This window comes from Gopherus flavomarginatus, chromosome 1, assembly GCF_025201925.1.
Source record: "Gopherus flavomarginatus isolate rGopFla2 chromosome 1, rGopFla2.mat.asm, whole genome shotgun sequence".
NCBI classification, from domain to species: Eukaryota; Metazoa; Chordata; order Testudines; family Testudinidae; genus Gopherus; species Gopherus flavomarginatus.
Window position 1 is genome coordinate 361650123 of NC_066617.1, and position 22563 is coordinate 361672685.

Genomic DNA, 22563 nt, shown 5'->3' on the forward strand with positions numbered 1-22563 from the left:
CTGTTGTTATGGCAGGGACTGGTGCCACTTTGTGTTGGTGGATCCTGGTCTGTATGGAGCTGGCTCCTGATGAGACTGGGGGGTTGTTTGATGGCCAAAAGAGAAGGGTTCAGGAAAGTTTTCTTTCAGGATGTGGTCCCCACTGAGTATGGGTTGTAGTTGTTTGATGATACCCCATCGGGGTTCCAGTGTGGGGTGGTAGGTGACAGAGAGGAGTGTGCAGTCAGTGGGTTTTTCCCCTCTGTATTGAAGCAAGGTCTCTCTGGGTATGTGGGTAGCTCGTTCCATGATGCGATCTAATTCTCGGGTAGAGAGTCCTTGTGTGGGGAAGGCAGTTTGAAGTGTGTTAACGTGTGTATCCTGGACTTTCTTGGGGCATATTCTGTGATATCTGAGTGCCTGGCTGCAGGGTTCAGAGTGGTGCTGGGGAAACATGCAGCATCAAATAGTTCTTGTGGCACTTTCTGTATCCACAGCATTTGATTGCATTAAGGCCTCGTCTAGACTAAGGGTTTACACAGGGACCTCCTACAGCTGCAATGGCAGCAAAGCCACTGTGTAGACAGGGCACTGAGATCTTCCCTGGATGGTACCTGGCCTAGTGTGCCAGTGCTGTTAATGCATTGGATAAGTGTTGTCACAAGGCAATCACAGTGAGCCATCGCCAGTTCTGGGCCATTTTACACTAGGTAGCATCTTCCACACGTGCTCTGTTTACCATTGCTTATTGGGGACCATGTTCTCACTTGACTGTAGCTCAGTTGACTTCAGTGGAGAGATGCTGCTGCTGATTTACGCCAGGTGAGTGTTTATATTACACTAGCGCCCGCCCCAGAGGCCCGGGTTGGGATCAGCCACCCACTGTACTGGGCCCTATATGAACACAGTCACTGTTCCCAAAGAGTCTAAAATCTAGCTCTCCCTAAGGGCTTTATCCACTTGAATGAATTTGCTTGGAGAGTGAGATAATACTCACAGTGGAGGGAAAGAGATGGAGCCATGTTTTCAGAGACATGGCAAGATGGCAGCAGCTGCAAGGGAGAAGGCACTTGCACCGACAGCGTGGCAGTGGGAAGGGGAAGGATTGTCGTGCGGTTGAAGCACTGGATTGGGATCCAGGATAGCTAGGTTCGTTTTGTGGCTCTGACACAGACTCACTGTGTGACCTTGGGCAAATAATTTAATCTCTGTCTGTCTCAAAGCCCCGCAGGGGCTAACCCTTCCTTGCTCCCACTTTTTGTCTCTTGTCTGTTTTCATTGGCTGCACCTCAGTGCAGGGACTTGCTGTGCATGTGTACAGCACCTAGCACAACGGGGCTCTGATCTTGTGTGGGGTCTCTGGGCCCAGAGTGGTATTAGTACATCATGAGGGGAGGGGAGGAAGCTGGTGCTAGGGGAATGGGGAACAGAATGGGAAGAGACAAGGTCCATGAAGGAGATTGAAGCGAGAGAAGCAATTCTGTGCAGTCTGGGGCTGGGTGGTAATGGAGAGGGGTCGGGGGAGGACAGGAGAACCGCCTCACTAAATCAAGACGGGAGGAGATGCTATGATCTGGCTCCGCGAGTAGTTCTGAGGTCAATGCAGGAGTCACTTGGTGAAATCCTCTGGCCTGGGCTATGCAGGAGCCTTAGATGATCATATTGGTGGCACTCAGATTTATGAGCTGGACCTTGAGCTGAATGAAGGGCCAGTGGGGTCATTTGAGGGATGGGGGTGATGTGTTTGTGCTCCTTGGTCCAGGGTGAGTTTGATGTCAGCATGGCTATCATGCGTGTCGGTATATCGATGTGACGCATGGTTCCTAGTATGGAACGAGTTCCTGACTGTCCTGTTCTGTTTTGCTTGCAGGCTCTTCTGGCCTGGAAAGCCTGCTGGGTCTGGGCCAAGTCCGGCGCGGAGATGGAGAACAACACCGTGGCTCCGGCGACAAACTCCTGCACCTTCCATGAGGAGTTCAAGCAGATCCTGCTGCCCCTGGTCTACTCCGTGGTGTTTGTGGTGGGGCTCCCCCTGAACTTCATCGTCATTGTGCAGATCTGGCTCTCCAGGAAAGTGCTGACCCGCACTGCCATCTACATGCTGAACCTGGCCACGGCCGACCTGCTGTACGTGTGCTCCCTGCCGCTGCTCATCTACAACTACACGCAGAAGGACTACTGGCCCTTCGGGGACTTCACCTGCAAGTTTGTCCGCTTCCAGTTCTACAGCAATCTGCATGGCAGCATCCTGTTCCTCACTTGCATCAGCGTCCAACGCTACCTGGGCATCTGCCACCCTCTGTCGTCCTGGCACAAGAAGAGGGGCAAGAGGTTCACCTGGATGGTGTGTGGTGGGGTGTGGGTCATTGTCATCGCCCAGTGCCTGCCCACCTTCGTCTTCGCCTCCACGGGCATCCAGAGAAACAGGACCGTGTGCTACGACCTCAGTCCCCCGGACCGCTCCGCCAGCTACTTCCCCTATGGCATGACGCTGACGGTCACGGGGTTCCTCATCCCCTTTGTCTTCATCCTGGTGTGCTACTGCAGCATGACCAAGCTGCTCTGCCAGAAGGATGAGATGATAGGCCTGGCCGTGCGCAAAAAGAAGGACAAGGCCATCCGTATGATCATCATTGTGGTCATCGTCTTCGCCATCAGCTTCTTCCCCTTCCACCTGACCAAGACCATCTACCTGATCATCCGCTCCTCGGCGGGCGTGCCCTGCCTGGTCTTGCAAACCTTCGCCATCGCCTACAAGTGCACCAGGCCCTTTGCTAGCATGAACAGCGTCCTGGACCCCATCCTCTTCTACTTCACCCAGCGCAAGTTCCGGGACAGCACGCGCCACCTGCTGGACAAAATGAGCTCCAAGTGGAGGCACGATGCATGCCGCACCTACAAATCGTAGGCTCTGGGGAAAGGAGAATGAGGGAGGATGTTCTGCTGGGCGGAGGCAGAGGACTGAATGGCTGTAGCTTTATCGCAGCCAGCTCTGCTTTACCCAGCAACAGGGAGAGAGAGAGCAGGAGGCAAGGGCTGATGGTCCTGAGCATAGCGCTGGGAGCCAGGAGCTTCTTAGTTCTACTCCCAGTTCTGGCCGTGGGTGGGTCACTTGGTCTCTCTGTGCCTCAGTTTCCCCATCTGCAGAATGGAGAACAATACTCTGTAAATAATAGGTAAAATGATGCTGACCTGCCTCACACCTTGGTCAGGGCCCGGAAAGTGCTCTGAGGATGGACCAGGCTAAGAACAGTTTATCCTTAAAATTCCAGCAAATGGCCTGAGCTGGGAAAGGTTACAGTGCAGTTGGAAAGAGGGAAGTGAAAATAATTGGGCGCAGGCTTTGGGGCTGGGCTAGGTGGTGTCCGACGCAGTATTAGTGCGGTTACTGTGGTGCACTGCAGCTGTCACCGCTGAGGAGGAGCGGGACTTTTTGCAGATCGGCTGCTCAATATTAACTGCTGCTCTCTCTGTGGATTTCAGCAGAACTGCTGAGGAACTGGTGGTCGTTGCCACAGATCTCTGACTGGCAAAGCCCTAGCAACCACGCATGGGGCTTTGCAGTGACTTGTGCTACTCACACTGATTACAATGGGCCACAGTCCACGCCAATGGAGTTGCAGCACGGATGGGTTGGTCCCAACGCGTTTCATTGAGATTGAAGTTTCCAGTGATTTGGGGGATCAGTTATTAGCAAGTAGTTCAGTGCTTCCTCTGCTTTACAACTACCTAGATTTTGTGGACAAAAATCTCTCCCCACGTCAGTCCCCTACAGAGGAGATCACCTCTGAGAACCAGCAGTTCGGGAATGGGAGAATCAGCTGCTGCTTGCCAGTGCACGAATTACTGGGATCTGGCCAGCTTATCCACCAGCCAGTGTTTTTTCACTGCTTTGCCACAGTAATTCAGCTGAGTTTCCCAAGCAGAAAGCTGCTTTACTAATGCAAGGAAAACCTACCCTGGGAATTTAGAGAAGACAGTAGGTCTCTTGGGACCACATGAGTCTACAAAAGGATTGATCCATATGGGAGGGCAGAAAAAGGGAAATCTAGCGAGTACATCTACAGTATTATTGGCTTTTAACAATGAGGACACAGTCATTAAGCTAACCTGACTGCTACAGTCCGATTCAATTCCATCTAGGTCGTCTTACAACTCTCATCACTGTAATACCTGAGTACCTTACAGTGCGATCTTCCTGGTTTCTACTGTTTTAAAGATTCACCAGTTGCCTGACTGGCTCTAATAAGGCTCTGGTGTGTTTTTATTTTATTGTATTTTTGTGCACCCTCGTTAGAAAAGAATTCTCACATCCTCTCCAGCATTTTGAGCTAAGATCTAGTTCATGGGAAATTTTAATCTTGTGGGGGTTTTAAAAAAGGAACTGGAAACCAGCGTATTTTTAAAGAATTGCCAAACTAGCTGCAGTGTTTTTATGATAACGCTGGTTTAGTGTGTATAAGCATGTTTCCCTCTAGTGGCAGATCCCAGATACAAGTCTGCTACTTCATTTAGCTCATGCAATAGAGACCTGTGTTTTTGAAGATGACGGGTTCAGCCCCTACTGCAGTTGGCGTATGCGCAGCCACATCTCCTGACAGGCTGCGCTGGGCTTTTTAAGCAAGTCAGCTCTGTTGTGACCCATCACTGACTAACATTTCATTTGGGTGTGGGAGTGCAAGAAATTATGGGAATGACTGTCAGTGCTTACTCCTGGGATGGTTCTTGATTAGCAGCAGAAACTAGCCAGTGAGTATGTGCAGGGTATGAAATAAGAGTTGAAGAATTTAAGTGAACAAAGGTGGAGTCAACATACTGGGCCAAAGCCAGCCCTGGGGTAATGGAGCACAACTCGGATGAAATCACTTTGAAGTTTGTGGAGTTGCATCTGCTGACAGCGGGGGTGAATTTGACACAGTGGGAAAGTGTAGGTGCTATATCTTCCCGTGCTGGGCACATTTGAAATCAGTGTTGAGACAAGTAGCCAGACCTCTCCTAGGCACTACTCTGAGCAGTAAGGTGCCATCTATCTACCAGCACAATCACGTCACAGCCACTTGTGCCATTGTCCTCTGAGCTGTTTATGGGATGACTGTCCTCTTGGCCGATGGACCAGGGGTTGAACCAGGGATCCCCAGAGCTAAAAGCACAAGCACTTACAGTGTGAGCTAAGGAACCTAGCTCCTCTAGTGCATAGCTGTAACAGCTTCTGTCACTGCAGATCCTCTTCTCCAACCCACCACTCCCATGTCTGGGGGGTAATGGAGGCTGGGGGACCCAAACCTCTGTTAATGCTCCCCGCCGCAGCCCTGGCGTGGGCCACGGCAGGGCTCAGAGCTCCTCTGAGCAACCCAGGCTAAGGACTCGGTCCCGGCCAGCCAGCTGGGGCTCAGGACTCCTCTGGATTGCTCCAGGCGCCAGCAGGCTGTCTGAGGCTCGGGGCTGCTCCGAGGGGCTGGCCAGAGCTCGGGGCTGCACCAGCGGGCCAGCCAGTGAGAGCAGAGGGGCATCAGGCGAACAGGGCAGGGCCTCGGGCACAAGAGGCAGGACAGGGGGCTACCCTCCCCAAACAGGAGTGAATATGCCACCCGTGGCCACTCCTTTCCAGTCCTCGCACCTCTCCCAATCTCATCTCCTTGGCAGCTCCCTCTCTCTTGCTAACCATAGAATCCCAGAAGTGTAGGACCGGAAGAGACCTCAGGTGTCCCCTGCACCAAGGCGGGACTAAGTAATAACTTGACCATTCCTGAAAGGTGTTTGTCTAACCTGCCTCTTAAAGCCCTCCCGTGATGGAGCTTCTACAACCATCGCCATGAGCTGCACTCTAGTCATTTGCACTGAAGAATAATCCCACTTCCCCGACAGGAGCTTCTTTCCCATGAAGCTCTGCGCAGAACTCATTTGCATAATGCTCTTCACTGTAGTCCTTTGTGGCAAAGGCTGGGTTGCCTTCTGTGTTTGTGCAACGCCTCACACAGTGGGGCCCTGAATGAGACTTTGAGGGACTTCCGAAATCCAAATAAATAGTATAGTGTGAATCCATCCCTACCGCTCTGTACCAGTGCATTCTGGGAAAACTATCCCATAGTGCCTTAGCAGGCGATAGCATGCCCAGACTAGAACTAGCAGCATGTGTAGCAATGCCTTCTGGGATGTCCTACCACGCACGCAGCTGGGAGGGAGCAGGCCTGGCCAAGCCAGTGATGCAGGCCTGGTGTGGGGGTACCATGGACACTGCAAAGGAAACATTGTGCCAAAGCAGTTCTAGGAAAGCATCTAGGGTTCAGGCAGGGCTGGAACTGCTGCCATGGTTGCTAACCAGGTGTTAGTGGTGGAGGCAAGCCAAGCAGGCCACTGCCTGGCTACAGACGCTACTAGCAGTTGTACTATGGACGCTGTAAGGTCAAAGGCAAAGCACCCACTGAGCCAACAGGTGACATGTCGCCACATCCACACACACAAGTCCCACAGAGTGTCCGTCGCTGTAACTCTTAGCCATTCACTGGACACCACAGCTGCAAACGCTAGATCTGAACCACCAGTTCTTGCCCACTTAAAGCTCCCCCTGAACACGCATCAGGCCTTGCCTAGGGGGAACTGAGAGGCTAAACCGCCACCATCTGGTGCATGTGTTTTGAGAAGCTGTAGAGGGACTTTGTGTGGAGTAACCATAGTGTTACCAGCCCGGCCCCAGGTGTAACTCTACACTCAGCACAGGCGCTGACTTGTAATTTTCCCCAGGGGTGCTCCACCCCCACTCCGCTCCTTCCCCCGAGGTCCCACCCTCGCTCCACCTCTTCCAGCCCCCACTCCAACCCCTCTCCCAAAGCCCCCGCCTGCTCACTGCTCTCTGCCCTCCCGCTAGTGCCTCCTCCAGCCGCTGAACAGCTGATCGGCGGCCCCACTTGAGCCCCAGAGCACCCATGGGATCGGTGCCTGTGCCTTTAGAGCTGACCCAAAGCCCAATGACAAAAGTAGGAAAAACTCCCATTGACTGAATGGGCTTTGGATTGGGGCATTTCTACTGGTTGATTCTGGAATTTGAAAAGCTCCTAGAGAGAGTTCTCATGCAGCTCTTTGGCCTGGAGGGACCTGCCCCAGTCTGGCATCTTCCCAGAGTGGCCCTGTCTCTGGAGTTGAATGACTGGTTGTCAGACCTCCTCCTCCTTGGTGGAGCTCACCGGGTCTGATTGACATTTGCTTGAGAGCAGCGCCCTCTGTTTGGGCCAAATCCAGGCTTGGAGTAAATAGGATCATTTCCACCATAGTCCGTCAGCCGGCAAAACTCCCAGATGCTTCAGTGGCTCTAGGTTCAGTGATTCTCAGACTTCAGTGGTCCAGGAGCCAAATCAGCCATCAACAGTAGCCCCAGGAGTGTGAATTCATTGTTTCATTGACTATTTTTATATCTGTATAAGTATTCTCACAGCAAAATGGCTGACCAAGTAGTCTACAATTGGTTAATAACATAGTAAAAGCTTCCTGATTGGTTAATAACTTAGATTGGCTAATAATGAAATCACCCAGGGTTTTAATATCATGCTCTGCAAAGAGCTGCAGGAAATGCAGTAAAGAGCCATTTGTGGCTCCCCAGCCTCAGTCTGAGCATCGTAGATAGGACTCTGCACTGGGACTCAGGAGAGCTGGCCTCCAGTCCCGGCTCTGCCACTGGCCAGCTGCATGATCTTGATCCAGTCACGTCATCTCTCTGTTTCCTCTCCTACCCTTTGGCCGGCTTCTCTGTTTAGACTGTAAGTGCCTTGGGGCAGGGAGCGAATCTCACTATTGCCTTTATAAAGCGCCTCGCACGATGGGGCCCTGATCTTGACTAAGGCTCCTAAGCACGGCTGTCGGACCAAGGATGATAACTAGCTGAAGGCCCGTGCTGTCACACGGGTAATTCGGAAATTCATGTGTATCAAAAAGCTGAAAAGAGCTGGGGGCTTAAAAACTGGAAGGTAACAGACTGCGAATCCTCATGCTGATTGGACCTGCTTCTAGTCTAAACACAGAGAGCTCTCAGCCGGGCTGGTGCTGTTCCCATCACTTACTCAGCAGGGAATCTGCACTTCAAGGGACACCCAGACAGACTGAGAGCCCTGCAATCTTCTTCTCTAGCTAACTAGTTGTCCCTGACTAGTCTAGGCCTGGATTTTGGGCTTTGAGGAGAAGGCCCAGCAGAGATACCTGTAAAGAAGGTTTCTGACCATTAGGGGAGTGAAGTTCTGGAATAGCCTTCCGAGGGAAGTAGTAGGGGCAAAAGACTTTCCTGGCTTTAAGACAAAGCTTGATAAGTATATGGAGGGGATGTTATGATAGGATCGTTAATTTGGGCAATTGATCTTGAATTACCACCAGACAGGTCTGCTCAATGGTCTGCGGGGAGATGTTGCATGCGATGGGTACTGAGTTGCTGCGGAGAACTCCTTCTTGGGTGCTGGCTGGTGACTCTTGCCCACATGCTCAGGGTTTAGCTGATCGCCATATTTGGGGTCGGGAAGGAATTTTCCTCCAGGGCGGATTGGCAGGTGCCCTGGAGGTTTTTCGCCTTCCCCTGCAGCGTGGGGCACGGGTCGCTTGCTGGTGGTGTCTCTGCAGCTTGAGATCTTCAAACCATTTTTGAGGATTTCAATAACTCGGTCCTGGGATAGGGGTTGTATAAAATTGGATGGGTGGGGTTCTGTGGCCTGCCTTGTGCAGGAGGTCAGACTAGATGATCAGATTGGTCCCTTCTGACCTATGAGTCTATGAGTCTAAGAAGGATCATAGACACATAATGGAGTGTCAGTTTAGAATTTACAGACAGGATTTCCCTTTGTCCATTTCTTGCTTTATTTACAAATATCCTCTGAACTCTTATGGTCCCAGTGAGCCCGTAAATAGCAGTAAATGGCTCATTGCACTGCCCTGGGACAAGGTTTCAATTGAATTTGTGGGCTGGCTTGCTGGCTTTTACTCCACTAATTCAGGGGTTTCAATCTTTTTTCATTTGCAGACCCCTAAAAAATTTCGACTGGAGGTGCGGACTCCTTTGGCAAACGCTGACATAGTTGGCGGGTCCTCATGGGTCTGTGGACCGCAGGTTGAAACCCACTGCCTTAAATTAACTCTAGGGATGGAACAACTAGTGGGCTGCATTTGTTACTAGAAACTAGGTCTCGGCTGAGGACTCACTCTGTTGCTTGGATCCCTGACTTGCCCTAGTCCCTTTAGCTGCTTCATAGTCAGTGCAGCAAATACTAACTGGACTTTTCTGAACCCAGACATTCTGGGCCGAATTCACTCTCCTTGTCACAGATGTAAATCAGGAGTCACCCCACTGAAGTGGGTAGAGTATAAAAATGGTGTATGGGAGATCTGGATCAGGTCTCTTGTAACTTAGGCTTGGCTTGTCTGTTTTAAAAGGTTCTAGCCATGTAATGTTAAGAGTGGCCACAATTCCTAATGGGCTTAAGTAAACCTTATGATGAGTTATGCTATGTAAATATATCATATTGTGCCAGTCTGGCATGCAGCACCCTGCAATGTAACACCCGCTCCCCCTGCCCCTGAGCCGAGGACAGGAAATCCAATTCTCACCCCTGCCTGCTTTCACTATTTGACCATAACGAAACCCCCTCCTTGCAGAAGGGGCAGATTAAACACAAGGTATCCAGATCTGAGCAATATAACATGCCATGACGGAATCTGTACAAACTCTATGTTCCTCTGTCCTCCCAGGACAGGGCACCAAACAATGACCAGGGTGTATAGAAGTGAAAAAACGTGCTTGTTGCTGTGAGGAGGAAGTCAGGGGTGGAGTGGGGAAGAGGAGGGAGAAATGTGGGTGAGCAACTGTGCGAGAAGGAGGAAGAATGAACAGGCCTTTAACATTTTAAACAGATCCCTGTAGGGTTCCCTTACCCCAGTTGTATACGGGTGGATTTATTTTCCATGCTCTGCTTTGCATTGTTCCGTTCCCCAGACAGAAAAGAACAACAAATCCTGAATCGGATGCAGACCCTGCTTCCACAGTCCCGTCCTCTGGGATAGTTTTCTCTCTGTTGTTTTTTCCCAGCTGCTAGGAACTTCCCTTTTTTTTTTTAAATAAAAACCAGTGTCCGGATTTTACTTTCTGCTAGTAATATCTGCTCCTGCCTGATGATGAGCCAGAAAGATCAGGAGAGCTTCAGGTAGACCCAGACTAGAGTTAAGGCCTGAGCCATGAAGTTCTGATCTGGATTGTAAGAAGAAATTCCCCACCACGAAGTACAGCACCTGATCCACAACCGTTTGGGAATCTTTACACTGAATGTAATGGGCTTTGGATCATGTCCATATGGAACAATGAGATGCATTATGGGGATTGTAGCCTTCCTCTGAAGTATCTGGTCGGAGACAGTGTACCAGCTTAGATGGGTCTGTCCCTGTTGGAGATGGGCCCAAGCCGCCCACTTTGAATCCTGTCCATTTGGGCTCATCTCTGTTTCTGCAAGGTGGTGGTCCCGGCCGTTCCCCCAGCAACTGTAGGTGCATGCCCGATGGCACTGCTGCTTGTGACAATGGCATCACAGCCTCAGACAGACAGATGTGGGTCGCTCGCGGCATTCTGTGCTCTCAGGTGCTTCCCTATCTTGGGAAGAACTTGCAGCTAGTGGGGTGTGGTTTTGATCATGCGTCTTTGATCGGTTCATCCCTTGTGTTGATGGTGCGCTGTCCAGTGCACGTGCCATGCATGTATCAGCCGTCCGGTGACTGGGTTGTGCTCGGTGACGCTGCTGGCACCATGCTGCTGGCAGGGCCCTGTTTTACCACCTCCCTCTCAGACATAATTTTGTAGCATTGAGATGAAGGTAAATTATTGTCTTGTCCTTTCAGAATGACTAATGGAAATAAAATGGAGGTTACTGTACGTCAGTGTCAGTGTGGTTCTGTTGGTGCTCTCTGATGTTCTCCAAGGACAGGGGCCATGGATGGCAGAGATGATGCCAAGACTCAGCAATCGAGCTGAAGAACAGTTGAAAGCGTTTTCATTTTTGATAGCATCGAAGAGGCTTCCAGTCCCTCTAAGGGACTGATAAAGCGGAGTGGAGATATTTCACATACTGTACATCACTGAAACGCAGCAACTTCTAGCACAGAGACAGTAGACAGCAGAGATTAACAGCATTGTCCATAATGGGCTGGAGGGGGGATTTGGGGCAAAGACGTTAGGGCAGACCTGCTTCTCTTGCACACACACAAAAAGATCTCCAGTTTCTGTGATCTCCACGCAGAACCGAAGCTTTTAAAGAACCTGTGGTCCCAAGTGTTCTGTCACTGGAGTCTAAGGGAGTTTGAGCAGGCTTCCCCCCTCTCCGGGGTCAGTGAGGCCAGAATCTGTATTCTAAATTATCATTCAGAAGAAGGTGGGCGTGGCGGAGGATCAGCTTGGCTCTCTCAGATCCCAGTATGAGTTTGTGGCACTGGCCTTTAGAGAAAAAAACAACAATCTGTAGTTATGATCTTAGCCCATTTGATCTGGAGTCTCTGAGACAGGCCAGAAGCATGGAGCCTCTCAATGCCTTTGTTACCCCTTCAGAGTAGAGACGCACATTAAGATATTTCAGTGTCTGTGTGCCAGGGCCCTCTGCTGGACAGAATTAGAACCACTTAACTGCATGTCATAAGCCTTATACTGCTGTAGCGAATGGCGCTTCCCCTTCAGCTCCTGTGGTAGGAGGCCTGTGCTTTTAAATTCAATGCCCTCTGCTGCTGTGACGTTCTGAATGGCCATGACACAGGACACGGAGCTGACTATGAAGGTCCTAGGAAGCCACAGACTTATATCAATATTGACAAAATAGCTGAAACTGGCCAGTGGGGTCCTTTTTGTGCTGAACGTCTTCCATGGGGTCTGGGAGAGGAATGTCTTTGTGCACCTTGGAAGCTGGGTTGATGCCTGCCCAGGGAGAGTTTAATGCTGAAAGCCTAGTTGGTTTCATTTTTGATTGCTTTAGAAGAGCAAGTGTAAGAGCTGGGTTTGTCCATACAGGACAACAGCTAAGGCCTGGTCCTCGCTATCTGTTCTGATTCAGTAGCAAATCCCCCTCCTGGAGATGCTGCTTGGACTGGCAAGAGTTCTGCTGCAGATGTAGCTTATACCAATTCCCTGAGCAAAAGCTGCTCCATGGCAACAGGCTTTCTTTGCCAGTAAAATTTCATCTACACGGGGACTTGTGCTGGGCCAGCTCTGATGGTTAGAGGTGATTTTCCCCCACTTTCCTAACTGCCACAGCTATGCTGCTGAAGCTTTGACGTGTAGCCCAGGTTTCAGAGAAGGGCAGGTGATTTTGAAGGTCCGACTAAATAGATTTCAGTCTGATGGGAGTGAGAGCTCTGTTTTTCCCACGGACCAGAGAGCTCCCCCCAGCCCACAGCCCTGCCATATGCATCAGCCCAGGTGGAAGGAGCTAGGCTCAGTCCCCGCTACTTGTGCATTCCTTGGCCTCTCTCCAGAACCTGCAGCTATGGACTCCTGGCCTGGGCCCCATCCCTGTTCGCTAAGCACCTTCTCTAATCATTGTCAAACCCGCTTCTTTCATGGATCCCCTCTGGGTCGGTCACTTCGCCAGTGGGTTCTCCCACACGTCTCCTACCCAACCATTGCCCTCTGGGTGGTCCTGTTGTGAGAGTGTAAGCTTCTGGGGGCAGCCACCAGGTCAGTCTCTCTGTGGGTGGTGGAAACTGCCAGGAATATAGAAATAAGTCCTCCTCCTTGGGCACAATCTGCACCCTGGGCTTGGAGGTGAAAGGCTCCACTTCCCACCACGGATCCCTCTGGACCCAACTATTTGCCCAGAAGGAATGCAACATTTGGAGCAGACTTACACTCAAACAGGGGCTGGAGGAAACTTATTGTAAAGAACCTTATTTGTTGAGGCATACTGGGGAAAGAAGAACCTGTGATATAACAGCAGAGTGCTTAAAACAGGGGGGTCATTACTGTGGAGGGGATGTGTATTTCAGAAGCTCCTCGGTGACTAACAGCAAGCAGGGAATCATCTAACCCTACACATCTCAGTATGAGAGTCTGTCTGTCTTCTCCCACAATGTCTGGCCTCTGCCCTCTTCCATACAGAACGTCAGGCCTGCTTGGGATGGAAGTGAACGTCACCCCCTAGCAGTGGCCGCCTACAAAAGGGTATAATCCTTAATACTATTACACAAGAACAAATTTGGATTGCTGCTAATGATTTTCTATGCACCACCAGCAGCAGCAGCGAGTTGAGCAGTGTTGCATGACTACACTGCTGTCTAAAACACACACGGTGCTTTTGAACTCTTGCGGAAATCTGTCCCGCTCCCATACCTGGTACTGCCATGTTAGTGAGTGGGTTAGGAATACAGAGCAGGAGAGCTGCAGTACTGGAGCCACAGGTACCTTAGGTTTCTGTTCAGTAACCCCTTGGCCCAACTCATCACCAACTGGAGCCACATGAATCTCCAGCAAACCTTCTTCAGAAAGTGCCAGGGAATTGAATAAGCACAAAGGGCCCCAATTATCCATTATAACTAATTCCTAGTGGTGCATGGCACAAACACTCAATGAGTTACTGATTAAAGGCTGGATGAGAATGGACCAGGGCTGTAGTCACCTTCCCCATGCTTTCTGATGGGTTTTCTGTCCTGCTGGCTTTTGCTGGTTAAAATATAACTAAAGCACAGCTCACACAGCAGATTTTTTTTAAAGGCGCAATCTTCACAGGAAACCTCTCTGAAAAGGTTTAATTTGCCTCTCCTGAGCTGGAAGGAGCAAATGTGAGAGGTGCCAAACACAGAGGTGCACTCTGATTACATTGCACTTGTGTTGTCCCGTGAACAGGAGCATCCACTTTCTTGTGACAAAGCGCTGAGATTAGGGGCATGCAAATACTTGCATCTAACAGAGTAATTGACATCTATAGGACTGTTCCCAGGAGTCCAGACAACACTTCCAAATAAGGGGTCCAGGACCAGGCCCTGGGTTAGTGACAGAGCCAGGACTAGGGAGCCCAGGAGTCCTGCCACCCCCAGACCACACTCCCTCAACTTGTGTTGTAGTCAGCACCACAATTACCATTTACTTTAATGGGAGAAGGTTTGAGCCACTCCAAAGATTCATGGGTTTGGAGAAAAGATTAAGCAAAATTATCTAAAACACTGAGAACAATAACAAAGGTGGGGGGGACCCTGACACTGAAAAGCTAACTCATTTTCCCACATACTTTCTAAGCGAAAGAAACACTACTCAAGATTTGACACTGCCAGTCTAGAAGCAGGTTTCAGAGTGGTAGCCATGTTAGTCTGTATCAGCAAAAACAACAAGGAGTCCTTGTGGCACCTTAGAGACTAACGAATGTATTTGGGCATAAGCTTTCAAGGGGTAGAACCCACTGCATCTTATGAAGTGGGTTATAGTTAGAAGCAGTTACCTTTCCCTATGTCCAGTAGGGGGCGCAACACTGTCAGGTTTGGAAAGAGTCCTGATAAAATCTATAGTGCTGAGAACTAACTTTAATAGTGAAACCAAAGCCCTGCACTGAATGAAGACATAATTAGTTTGTGTCCCTCTAGCAGGTTACTCAGGCCTCTTGGCTATTTCCTATTTTCCTTCTGGTCCATCTCCATCCAGCAGCCTAACCTGCAGCATGTCAGGGCTCCAGGAATGAGGGGTGTGAATTCTGCCTCTCTCACCACCTCTCCACACAATGTTGTGGGGGCCACAGCACGGCCCACTGGCTCGCTGGGTTAGCAGCGTAAGCACAGCACTGGGGCTGACCTCTTCCTAAAACAGACCAGTGAGGACAGAGTTTTGATTTATGTACCCTGTAAGCATTTTGGAGCAGGGCCGGTCTCTTACCATGTGTCTGACCAGAGCCTAGCAGAATGGGGCCCTGATCTCCGCTGTGGCCCCTTGGCACTACTGTAACACAACTAATCATACAATCTGCTAGCTCGCAGGCTGGGGGAACGGAAGCACCGAGCAATTTCCATTCGGCTGTCAGGAGTGGTGCTCGGCTGAGCAAATAAGACAGCTGCAAATTGGGCTCAGTTTGTGGGATCCTGTGGCCCACCCCTGCTCCATCACCTTCCTGCTCTGCAGATCATGACCTTGAAGGGAACCCTTCACTGGATCCTAGGAGCAGGGGGGACGGATTATGCAAAGGATTCCCCAGAGACAGTGAATTCCATAACATTATCAGGCTTTTTATGTCACCGGAATGGGGAGGTTGTAGGAGGGGATGGATCCAGGGGCTTCTGCTTCCCTGTCCCTCTTCTAGTCATCTACCCTGGCCTCCAATAGGTCCTTTAGCCATGCATGCAAGACCCTCTTTCTTTGTATCTTTCCCCATCCGGACAAGCCTTCCTCTGCCCCCACCGATTCACTGATGCGACCCGTTTTCCAGCCTCAGCTCACAGCATTTCAGCCAGGGCGACCCATGAGAATTTCCCTGTTCACTTCGAGGGGAAGTCCAAGCCCAGAGGGAACTTGCGTACCAACCAACCAACCAAAAAAGGAATAAAATAAACTGTACAGACCGAATCTTAATTATTGTAGTCAATGGGTGCTGCTGAAGGCCTCTGTGTTAGGTGCCTATGTATGGAATTAGGAGCCCAACTGCAGGCACCTTTTTTCAAAATCTTGGCCGTGATTTTGCTGTCTCTTAGCTAGAGACACTGTTATTATCTGTCTTGTAGTGACACCTCTGCGTGCCAGCCCCCCCACTGTGCCAGGTGCTGTACAACCACAAAACAAAAAGAAACTCCCCCATCCCCAAAGAAGTCACAATCTGAGTCAATTACTGAGCTATTAGTACTATTAATATTCATTTGCATTGTGGTAATACCCAGCAGCAGCATTCCAGACCGGGGGCGGGGGGTGTACAATTATATAGCAAAAGGTAGTCCAGGCCCTGAAAAGCTGACTGTGTATGGATAAAAAAAGCCTTTGAAAAAGGCACAGGCAGAGTTCATTGTTGATTAAAAAGGGGGAGGGGAACATCATGAAACTGTCAGTGTCCCCGGTTCTTCCCTGCACTTGAAAACTTGGCAGAAAAATGTTATCAGCATTTCCAAATCTGAAAAGTGGCCGCTTTCTCCGCTGCCTCTCCAGGTACTGGAATGGATCGAAGAAGGAACCCAAGACCTCCTGCCTTGCGATTGTTTTTATGTTTAGGGGAAATCCACCCCCATCAAAACAAGCAAAAGACCTGAAAATATTTAAATTCTTGCCCTGTCTTCCTGAAAGGCTCAGAGAGAAGTAAAAAAAAAGGGGAGGGGGAGGCTGATCTCCAGTCTAACCACATTTAGTAGATATTTAAAAAGTATTAGATCTGTAGCCAAAGCAGAGCCCAAAGATTTAACACGTGAATACACTGGAAAATAAAGGCATATCGGGCACTCATAGGAACTCAGCGTTACCGTATTGCCTCTCGCCTCACGTTCTTTTTCTGGTAAAGCCCTGTTCCCAGACTTTCCTTCCGAGACCACCCCCTCATTTCAAGAAACCACGCCTCTGAGGGAAAGTTTATTTGCCTGCAAAGGGAGGAAGAAATTTAAGCCAAAAAATAATAATTGAAAAAAGAAGGGACGAGGGCTTGTCTCCATGTGGCAAGGCAAGTGGGCCGCTCTGGCGTCTGACCAGGAGATGCCTTCGGATTTCGTGCGGCGGGGAGATGTCGGTGCGGCGGCTGGGCGCAGGGGATGAATTCGGATTGGAAAGGGGGCCACTTCCTTTCACCGACACGGATCGGCCGCTGCAGCTGGGAATGTGCCACTGACTGAAGTTTGCCGCCTGCTTCTCCCCCTCCCCGCAAAAGAGCCCTTCGGGCTGCCTGGGAATCGCCTCGGAACCGGAGCAAAGGGGGAAAGCGATCAAGCCGCGATCCGGGGCTTTGGGAGAGGGCGCGTTTGCAATCCCCCCCCCCCCCCGACTTGCCGTGGGAAGTGGAAGTTGCCTCCAACTTGGCAGCGCCGCGGGGACCCTGGATGGCGGAGGGCGGCGTGCAGGGGCCGGACTGCTCGCCGGAGCGGGCTTAGGGCTGGAGCACAGGGGAGGAGAGGAAGGGGGGGAGGCAGAGAGAAGGGGGTGGGTGGGCTGAGCGCGGTGTGTATATACAATGGCGGAGGGGGAGGCCGAGGGGACAGCTCCCCTCTGCCGGAGCGTCTCCTTCAAGCGGCTGGAGCGGTGGCTGGAGGCAGCGGCGGAGGGGGAAGGAGCCCGGCAGCCGCCCTGCCCGGGCGCAAGGGCGCAGCAGCCGCCGTGCCAGTGCCAGCCCCCCGGCGCCAGGGCGCAGCAGCAGCAGGAGCGGGACTCGCCGCAGCGCCGCCGGCGATCGCCCTCCAGAGCCGCCTCCAGCGGCCTCTCCAGGAAAGTTTCCAAGCTCTCGGCCTCCGCCTGCCCCTCCCCGGAGCTCCGGGGCAGAGCCCTGCGGAGCCTGTCCCCCTCCGTCCGCCAGCTCTCCCAGCGCTTCGACGCCGCCGCCGGGGCCGCTCCCCCGCCAGCCCCCCGCGGCTCCCAGAGCGAGGAGGAGCCGGACGAGGACGGGGCCACCTGCTGCCCGCCCCAGCCGGCGAAGAGGGAGGCTCGGCCGCCGCCCGATGAGGAGGGCGGGGGGCAGCAGCGCGGCCAGGGGCTGAGCGAGCCCCCCAAGGCGGGGGAGGCCGGGCTGGAGCCGGGGGGGCTCTGGCCCAGCGTCACCGAGATGCGCAAACTCTTCGGGGAGAGCTTTCGGCGGCAGCCCCCCGGCCGGGCGCCGGAGGAGGAAGGTGGGGCCCGCTCCCTGCACGGAGCCGGCAGCTCGGCCGCCGCGGGGACTCCCCCGGCGGGGCTCGGGGCGCCCCGGCCGGGCCTGGACAGCCCCCCGCTTCCCAGCAGCGCCCCCGCTCCGGCCAGGAGGGAGGAGGAGCGGCTCCGCGCCGGCCCCAAGCAGCCCCCCCCTCCCCCGCCGCCCCGCAGCTGCATTCCCTACCCCGGCCTGCTGCGAGCGCACCCGCTGCCCTGCGCTCCGGCCGGCGGGGAGGCCAGGCCGCAGCACCCGCACCCGCACCAGGCGCCTTGGGATAGTTTACATTCCTGGCATAGTTCTGCCAAACCACAGGCTGCCCCCCCGCCCTCCACCACCTCCTCTGCTGGCTGCAACCTCCTCCGAGAAGAGAGCTCCAGCCACCAGGAACTGCCTGCTCACAGCTTCCCCTTCCCTGGCAGCGCCAACAGCAAGCATGGCCCCTGCGGGGACAGGTCCAGGTCCCTGGAGAGGTCCTCGGGGAGTGAGGAGGAGGGGAACCAGCTAGTGACCCCCAGGAAACGCTCCGTCCGGAAGAAAAAGAAAGACCTGGGCCTTTGGGACCATGAGTCCGACAGCGATGGGCTAGCGGGAATGGAGACTGTGCCAGGGCGGCCCCCCCGGACTCATGAGGTCCTGGCACACCTGCCTCTTCCTGCGAACAATGGAGCCAAGCCGACCTCGGTGACAAAGAGTCTGGTAGCAGCAGATTGCAACAATGGGAACACCTTTGCCGCCCTGCTAGGTGAAGCCAAGGCCGTGGGCAGCGCCGAAGGGCACCGACAGTACACGAGGGGCATGTCAGAAGGCGTATCCGCTGCTCACTTCCCGCTGGCCACAGCGCCACCTGTACCCCTGGTCTCCCGCGTCTCCAAAGTGAACATCCCGCCTTTCGGGCCGAGCCCTTGCGGGTCGAGAAGCAGCAGCAGGTACTCAAGCACTGAGACGCTGAAGGAAGAGGACCACTTTGGGCCCTGCTGGCCCAGCCAAAGCCGGAGCTTCCAGGGGGGCCTCGGCATGTACAGATCCCCCAGCTTCGGCCAAAGCGACAGCCTCGCCAGGCTTCAGCAGCAGGTCCGGGTGCGTCCTAAGCTGCCCATGGGCGTCGGCAGAGTGAAACAGGACCCTTCCAGTGAGATTCTGCTCCACCGTGGACCCGAGGCTGAACAAGCCAAGCACAGGAAGTCCATGTCCAATCCTGACATAGCCACTGAGACGCTGACTCTCCTCAGCTTCCTGAAATCGGATCTCTCTGAGCTGAAGGTGAGGAAGAAAGGTGGCGGGGTCAGTGACCAAGAGGAAGGGGCCTTAAGCAGTGGCAGGAGTGAGAACTACCAGAGCCCAGCTGGGCACCAGCTGGGAGGCAGAGGCCAAAGTGTGGCACAAACCTCAAACCGGTGGGCCCTAGGCGTCCGCCCAACTCTCAAAGACCTCACCGCAACCTTACGCCGGGCCAAGTCATTCACCTATTCTGACAAACTGGCGCCACGCAGGCTCTTCCTCCAGAGCTCCATGAAACAAAGCTCCTCGGAGCTTCTCCTGGCCAGCAGCAGCGACCATGACAGCGTGGTTTCGGACGGTGATGCTGTCCAGGGAGAGGACGTTGACGGGCTCCCGGTCGTTATCCAGGATCAGTATATTCAGGAAGCACGGCAAGTCTTTGAGAAGATAAGTCGGATCGGCTCCCAGCACGACTACGGCTTTGTGTCAGATCAGAAGGACAGCGCAGGTGTGAAAAGTGGCGGGGAGTTTACAGAGAACCAGAAGGAAGCCGATGAGGCCCTTCTGGGGAGCAAAGAGCACAAGCAGTGCCTGAAGAAAGCAGAGTCTGAAGAAAACCTCTCTTGTGGGAAGTCCATGGAGGAGCTCTCAGGTCATGAGTCTAGTATGACCGATGAAGGCATCGTGACAGAGCCTGAGATGGGTCCCACCAATGCTGGTTACAGGGATCTCCATCAGGCTGTCACAGTGTGGACCCTGGCCAACGCCGACCTAGGGGAGAGCGACACTGATCGAATGAACAGTAAAGAGATTCCTCTCCCTGGGCTCGCAGCTAGAATTAACCATGAGGGTGCTGCTGTTGATGACCTTCCTGGTAAAGTCATGGCCCAGGGGTCCCTAGAGGCACCTTCCACCCCAAGCACCCTGCGGCGTCGAAGGAAGTTTCCCTCTGTTGGCAACAACTGGTCCGATTCCAGCAACGGGGAATCCAGTGGTGAAGCCTACAGATCCTTAAGCGACCCCATGCCCCACAGGAGGTGCTCAATCACAGAAGAGACCGAGAACTTCTCAGTGGACAGTAATCTCCTAGGTTCCCTGAATTCCAAGGCCAGTGTCCCAGAGTCTTTGGCCATGGCTCTGTCCGAGTGCACCGGCAGCGCTGCCAGTGACCTGTCCGTGTGTAGTGATGGAGTCAAGGATTACAGCACCGTGATCCAGAACATTGTTAGCCAGCCCGGCGCCATGGACAAAGTGATTGACGAGCGGGGAAACGGTAAGACAGTCAAGAAGAAATCATTCAGCGACCCCAGCCGTCGCAGTGAGTTGGCCAGTGCAGGCTTTGAGGGCCCCAGCGAGCCAATCAGTGAGATGGACCAGACCATCCCGCCTTCCAGCAGCGAACCCATCCTCTCCGAGCAAAGGGACGAGGTGGAGGAGCTGGAGGAGCTAGGCCAGGAGGTTGAGAAGCTGCGCTCTCAGTCTGAGCAGGTCCTACCTGCAAAAGCAGGAGGCAGCAATGCAGGAGAGACCACTCAAAGCTATAGCTTTGACCCCAAACTGGCGGAAGTCCTGTCCCCCAGGATCATCAGGCGCAGTTCCAAGAAGCGCACCAACCGGGTGACTCACCAGGAGAACCATGAGACTGCATCCTCTGCCGCAACTCCTGCTACTATCCTGAGTAGGTCCAGGCCTGCATCCAAGCATGTCCGGCACACCAGCGAGCCTGCCGCTTTCCTCCCCATCTCAGCACCTGAGCCTCTTGGGTTGCTCAGGCAAAACGTCCATGTAACTGTGCCAGAATCTTCACCTCTCCCCATCAAATCCTACCCTGTTCTCCAAGCTCCATCCTTGGAGGATGTCACCAAGCAATACATGTTAACTCTTAACTCAGGGGACTTGTCTTCTGGTGGCACTGTGGATATGCCCAGGTCTTCGCCTGCTACACCGACTACTTCAGAGCCCAAGCTGCTGAGATGTCCAAAGCAGCAGGAGGAACACAGCCTGAGCAGCACCAAGAGCAAGCCTCAAGTGGTAAGTGCCCCTGGATTTAAGATGCTCTAGCTTAGGACCTGATCCTAAACCCAGTGAAGACAATGGAAGTTTTTTCTTTGTCTTCAGTGAACTTTGGATCTGTCTTTTGGGGGGTGGGGGTGGGGGCAAATTCTCCTTTCATTAACACAATTGTAAATCTGGAGGAACTCCATTGACTTCAGTTAAGTTACTCCAGACAAATGAGATCAGAATCCGGCCCTTAACTTAATTCACTGCCATCCAAGCCCTTACACGGGGCAAACTCCCATCGATGTGAATGTCTGAATTCGGACTCAGTAGTATGGGGTATAAGACACAGGTTCTGGACCCATTTTAGTGGATGACTGTTTTCTTGCTTTCAAATTCAGTCCTGCTGTTTTGTCTTTGTGGGATGCTACATAAGGTCTCCATAAACTGTTGTTCTCTTGGCTGGCGGTGGTTGATGTTTTGTTTTTATTTGTTTGCCTTGAATGTTGAACAAATGTTGCTTTTTCCTAGTCTATAGGGAACTTCCATAGCTTTTTCCTTTCATTATTATCCCTGATATTCTGCCCATCGTACTGTAGCTCAAGAACACATCACTTGTTTTAAATATGTATATAATCTTGAAATTCCTACCTGTGGGAATCTGTTTAACAGGAATAAATGCAGCTCTTTCCCCACCTACAGCTGAGATTCTTTTTGGCACTTTAATTTTATTCAGGCTTGTTGATAATTTATGACATTGCTAAGGGCTTCAGAAATAAAACAGACCCTCTTTTTTAAAGTATCAAAATCAGGGAAAACTGAAAAAAACAACAAAAAAGTTTGTGGCATATTAATGATAACCAAAGTTAGCATCCTGTTCCCATAGTAATTCATTAGGATTTTGCCTTTGGCATTAGTGGAAGTAGAATCAGGGCCAAATGTTACTACCAGACTGCAAATTGGTATTCAGGGAAGTTGATTTCTAGCTATAACCCACATCCCTATGTTCTGGTCTGTTTGTTCCCTCCCTGGTTGAAATCTCTGTCAGGGTGGAATGTTCTGTGAAATACCCGTTGCTCTGATCTGTTTGATTTAAATATTGAGTAGATTAAGATGTCTCTGTTGTGCTGGAGGATTACATTGGATTCAGAAAGATTTTTCCAGTTGGCACAGGAGAATTTGGAGAAGACCGCCAATCTAGCTTGAATCACGTGACTTTCCGACGGGAGCAAGGGGCTGAGAAATCTCAAGAGCAGTGTCTTCTGTAAGGTGCTTTGAAAAACAAAAGTTCAATATTATTAAAACAGAATCCGCATTGTGGGCGAGATTTGCAGTTGACTTGATCTAAAGTTCCCTTGAAAGTGCATAGGCAAGTTTTGTTTCTTCTTTCACTCCTATAATCAGAAACGATCATTGTGGCTGCTGTTGCGGTCTGCTCGTGTCATTTTTTACCTAGTAAAATCTCTTCTTTGGGGGAGGAGGGTGTGTGTGTACTTTTGCATGGTTTGTTTACGAGAGCTGAATGCCGTGTTCACCAGAGCATAAACTGTCTACTAATTTGGCAACAACTGTTCTCTTG

General features: G+C 52.1%; 2 protein-coding genes and 1 long non-coding RNA gene across 5 annotated transcripts in view; 2 read left to right on the plus strand and 1 right to left on the minus strand.

Moving 5' to 3' along the window:
- P2RY6 (pyrimidinergic receptor P2Y6) overlaps positions 1–11356 on the plus strand; it is a 105653-nt gene extending 94297 nt beyond the window's left edge. For all 3 annotated transcript variants that reach the window (XM_050930854.1, XM_050930846.1, XM_050930837.1), the window contains exons 2-3: positions 1850–8177; positions 8741–11356. In XM_050930854.1, coding sequence (XP_050786811.1) covers positions 1901–2887 — 987 coding nt within the window. In that variant the 5' untranslated portion in view covers positions 1850–1900 and the 3' untranslated portion in view covers positions 2888–8177; positions 8741–11356. The remainder of the gene's footprint in view (positions 1–1849; positions 8178–8740) is intronic.
- LOC127038655 (uncharacterized) lies at positions 11345–17997 on the minus strand. Its single transcript, XR_007770759.1, has 3 exons — positions 17952–17997; positions 16402–16515; positions 11345–11428 (listed from the first exon to the last, which is right to left on the minus strand). It is a non-coding gene; the product is annotated as an uncharacterized LOC127038655 (long non-coding RNA).
- Positions 17685–22563, plus strand: part of ARHGEF17 (Rho guanine nucleotide exchange factor 17) — a 259995-nt gene continuing 255116 nt past the window's right edge. Inside the window, exon 1 of the mRNA XM_050930300.1 lies at positions 17685–21017. Within this exon, the coding sequence (XP_050786257.1) occupies positions 17685–21017 (3333 nt within the window). The remainder of the gene's footprint in view (positions 21018–22563) is intronic.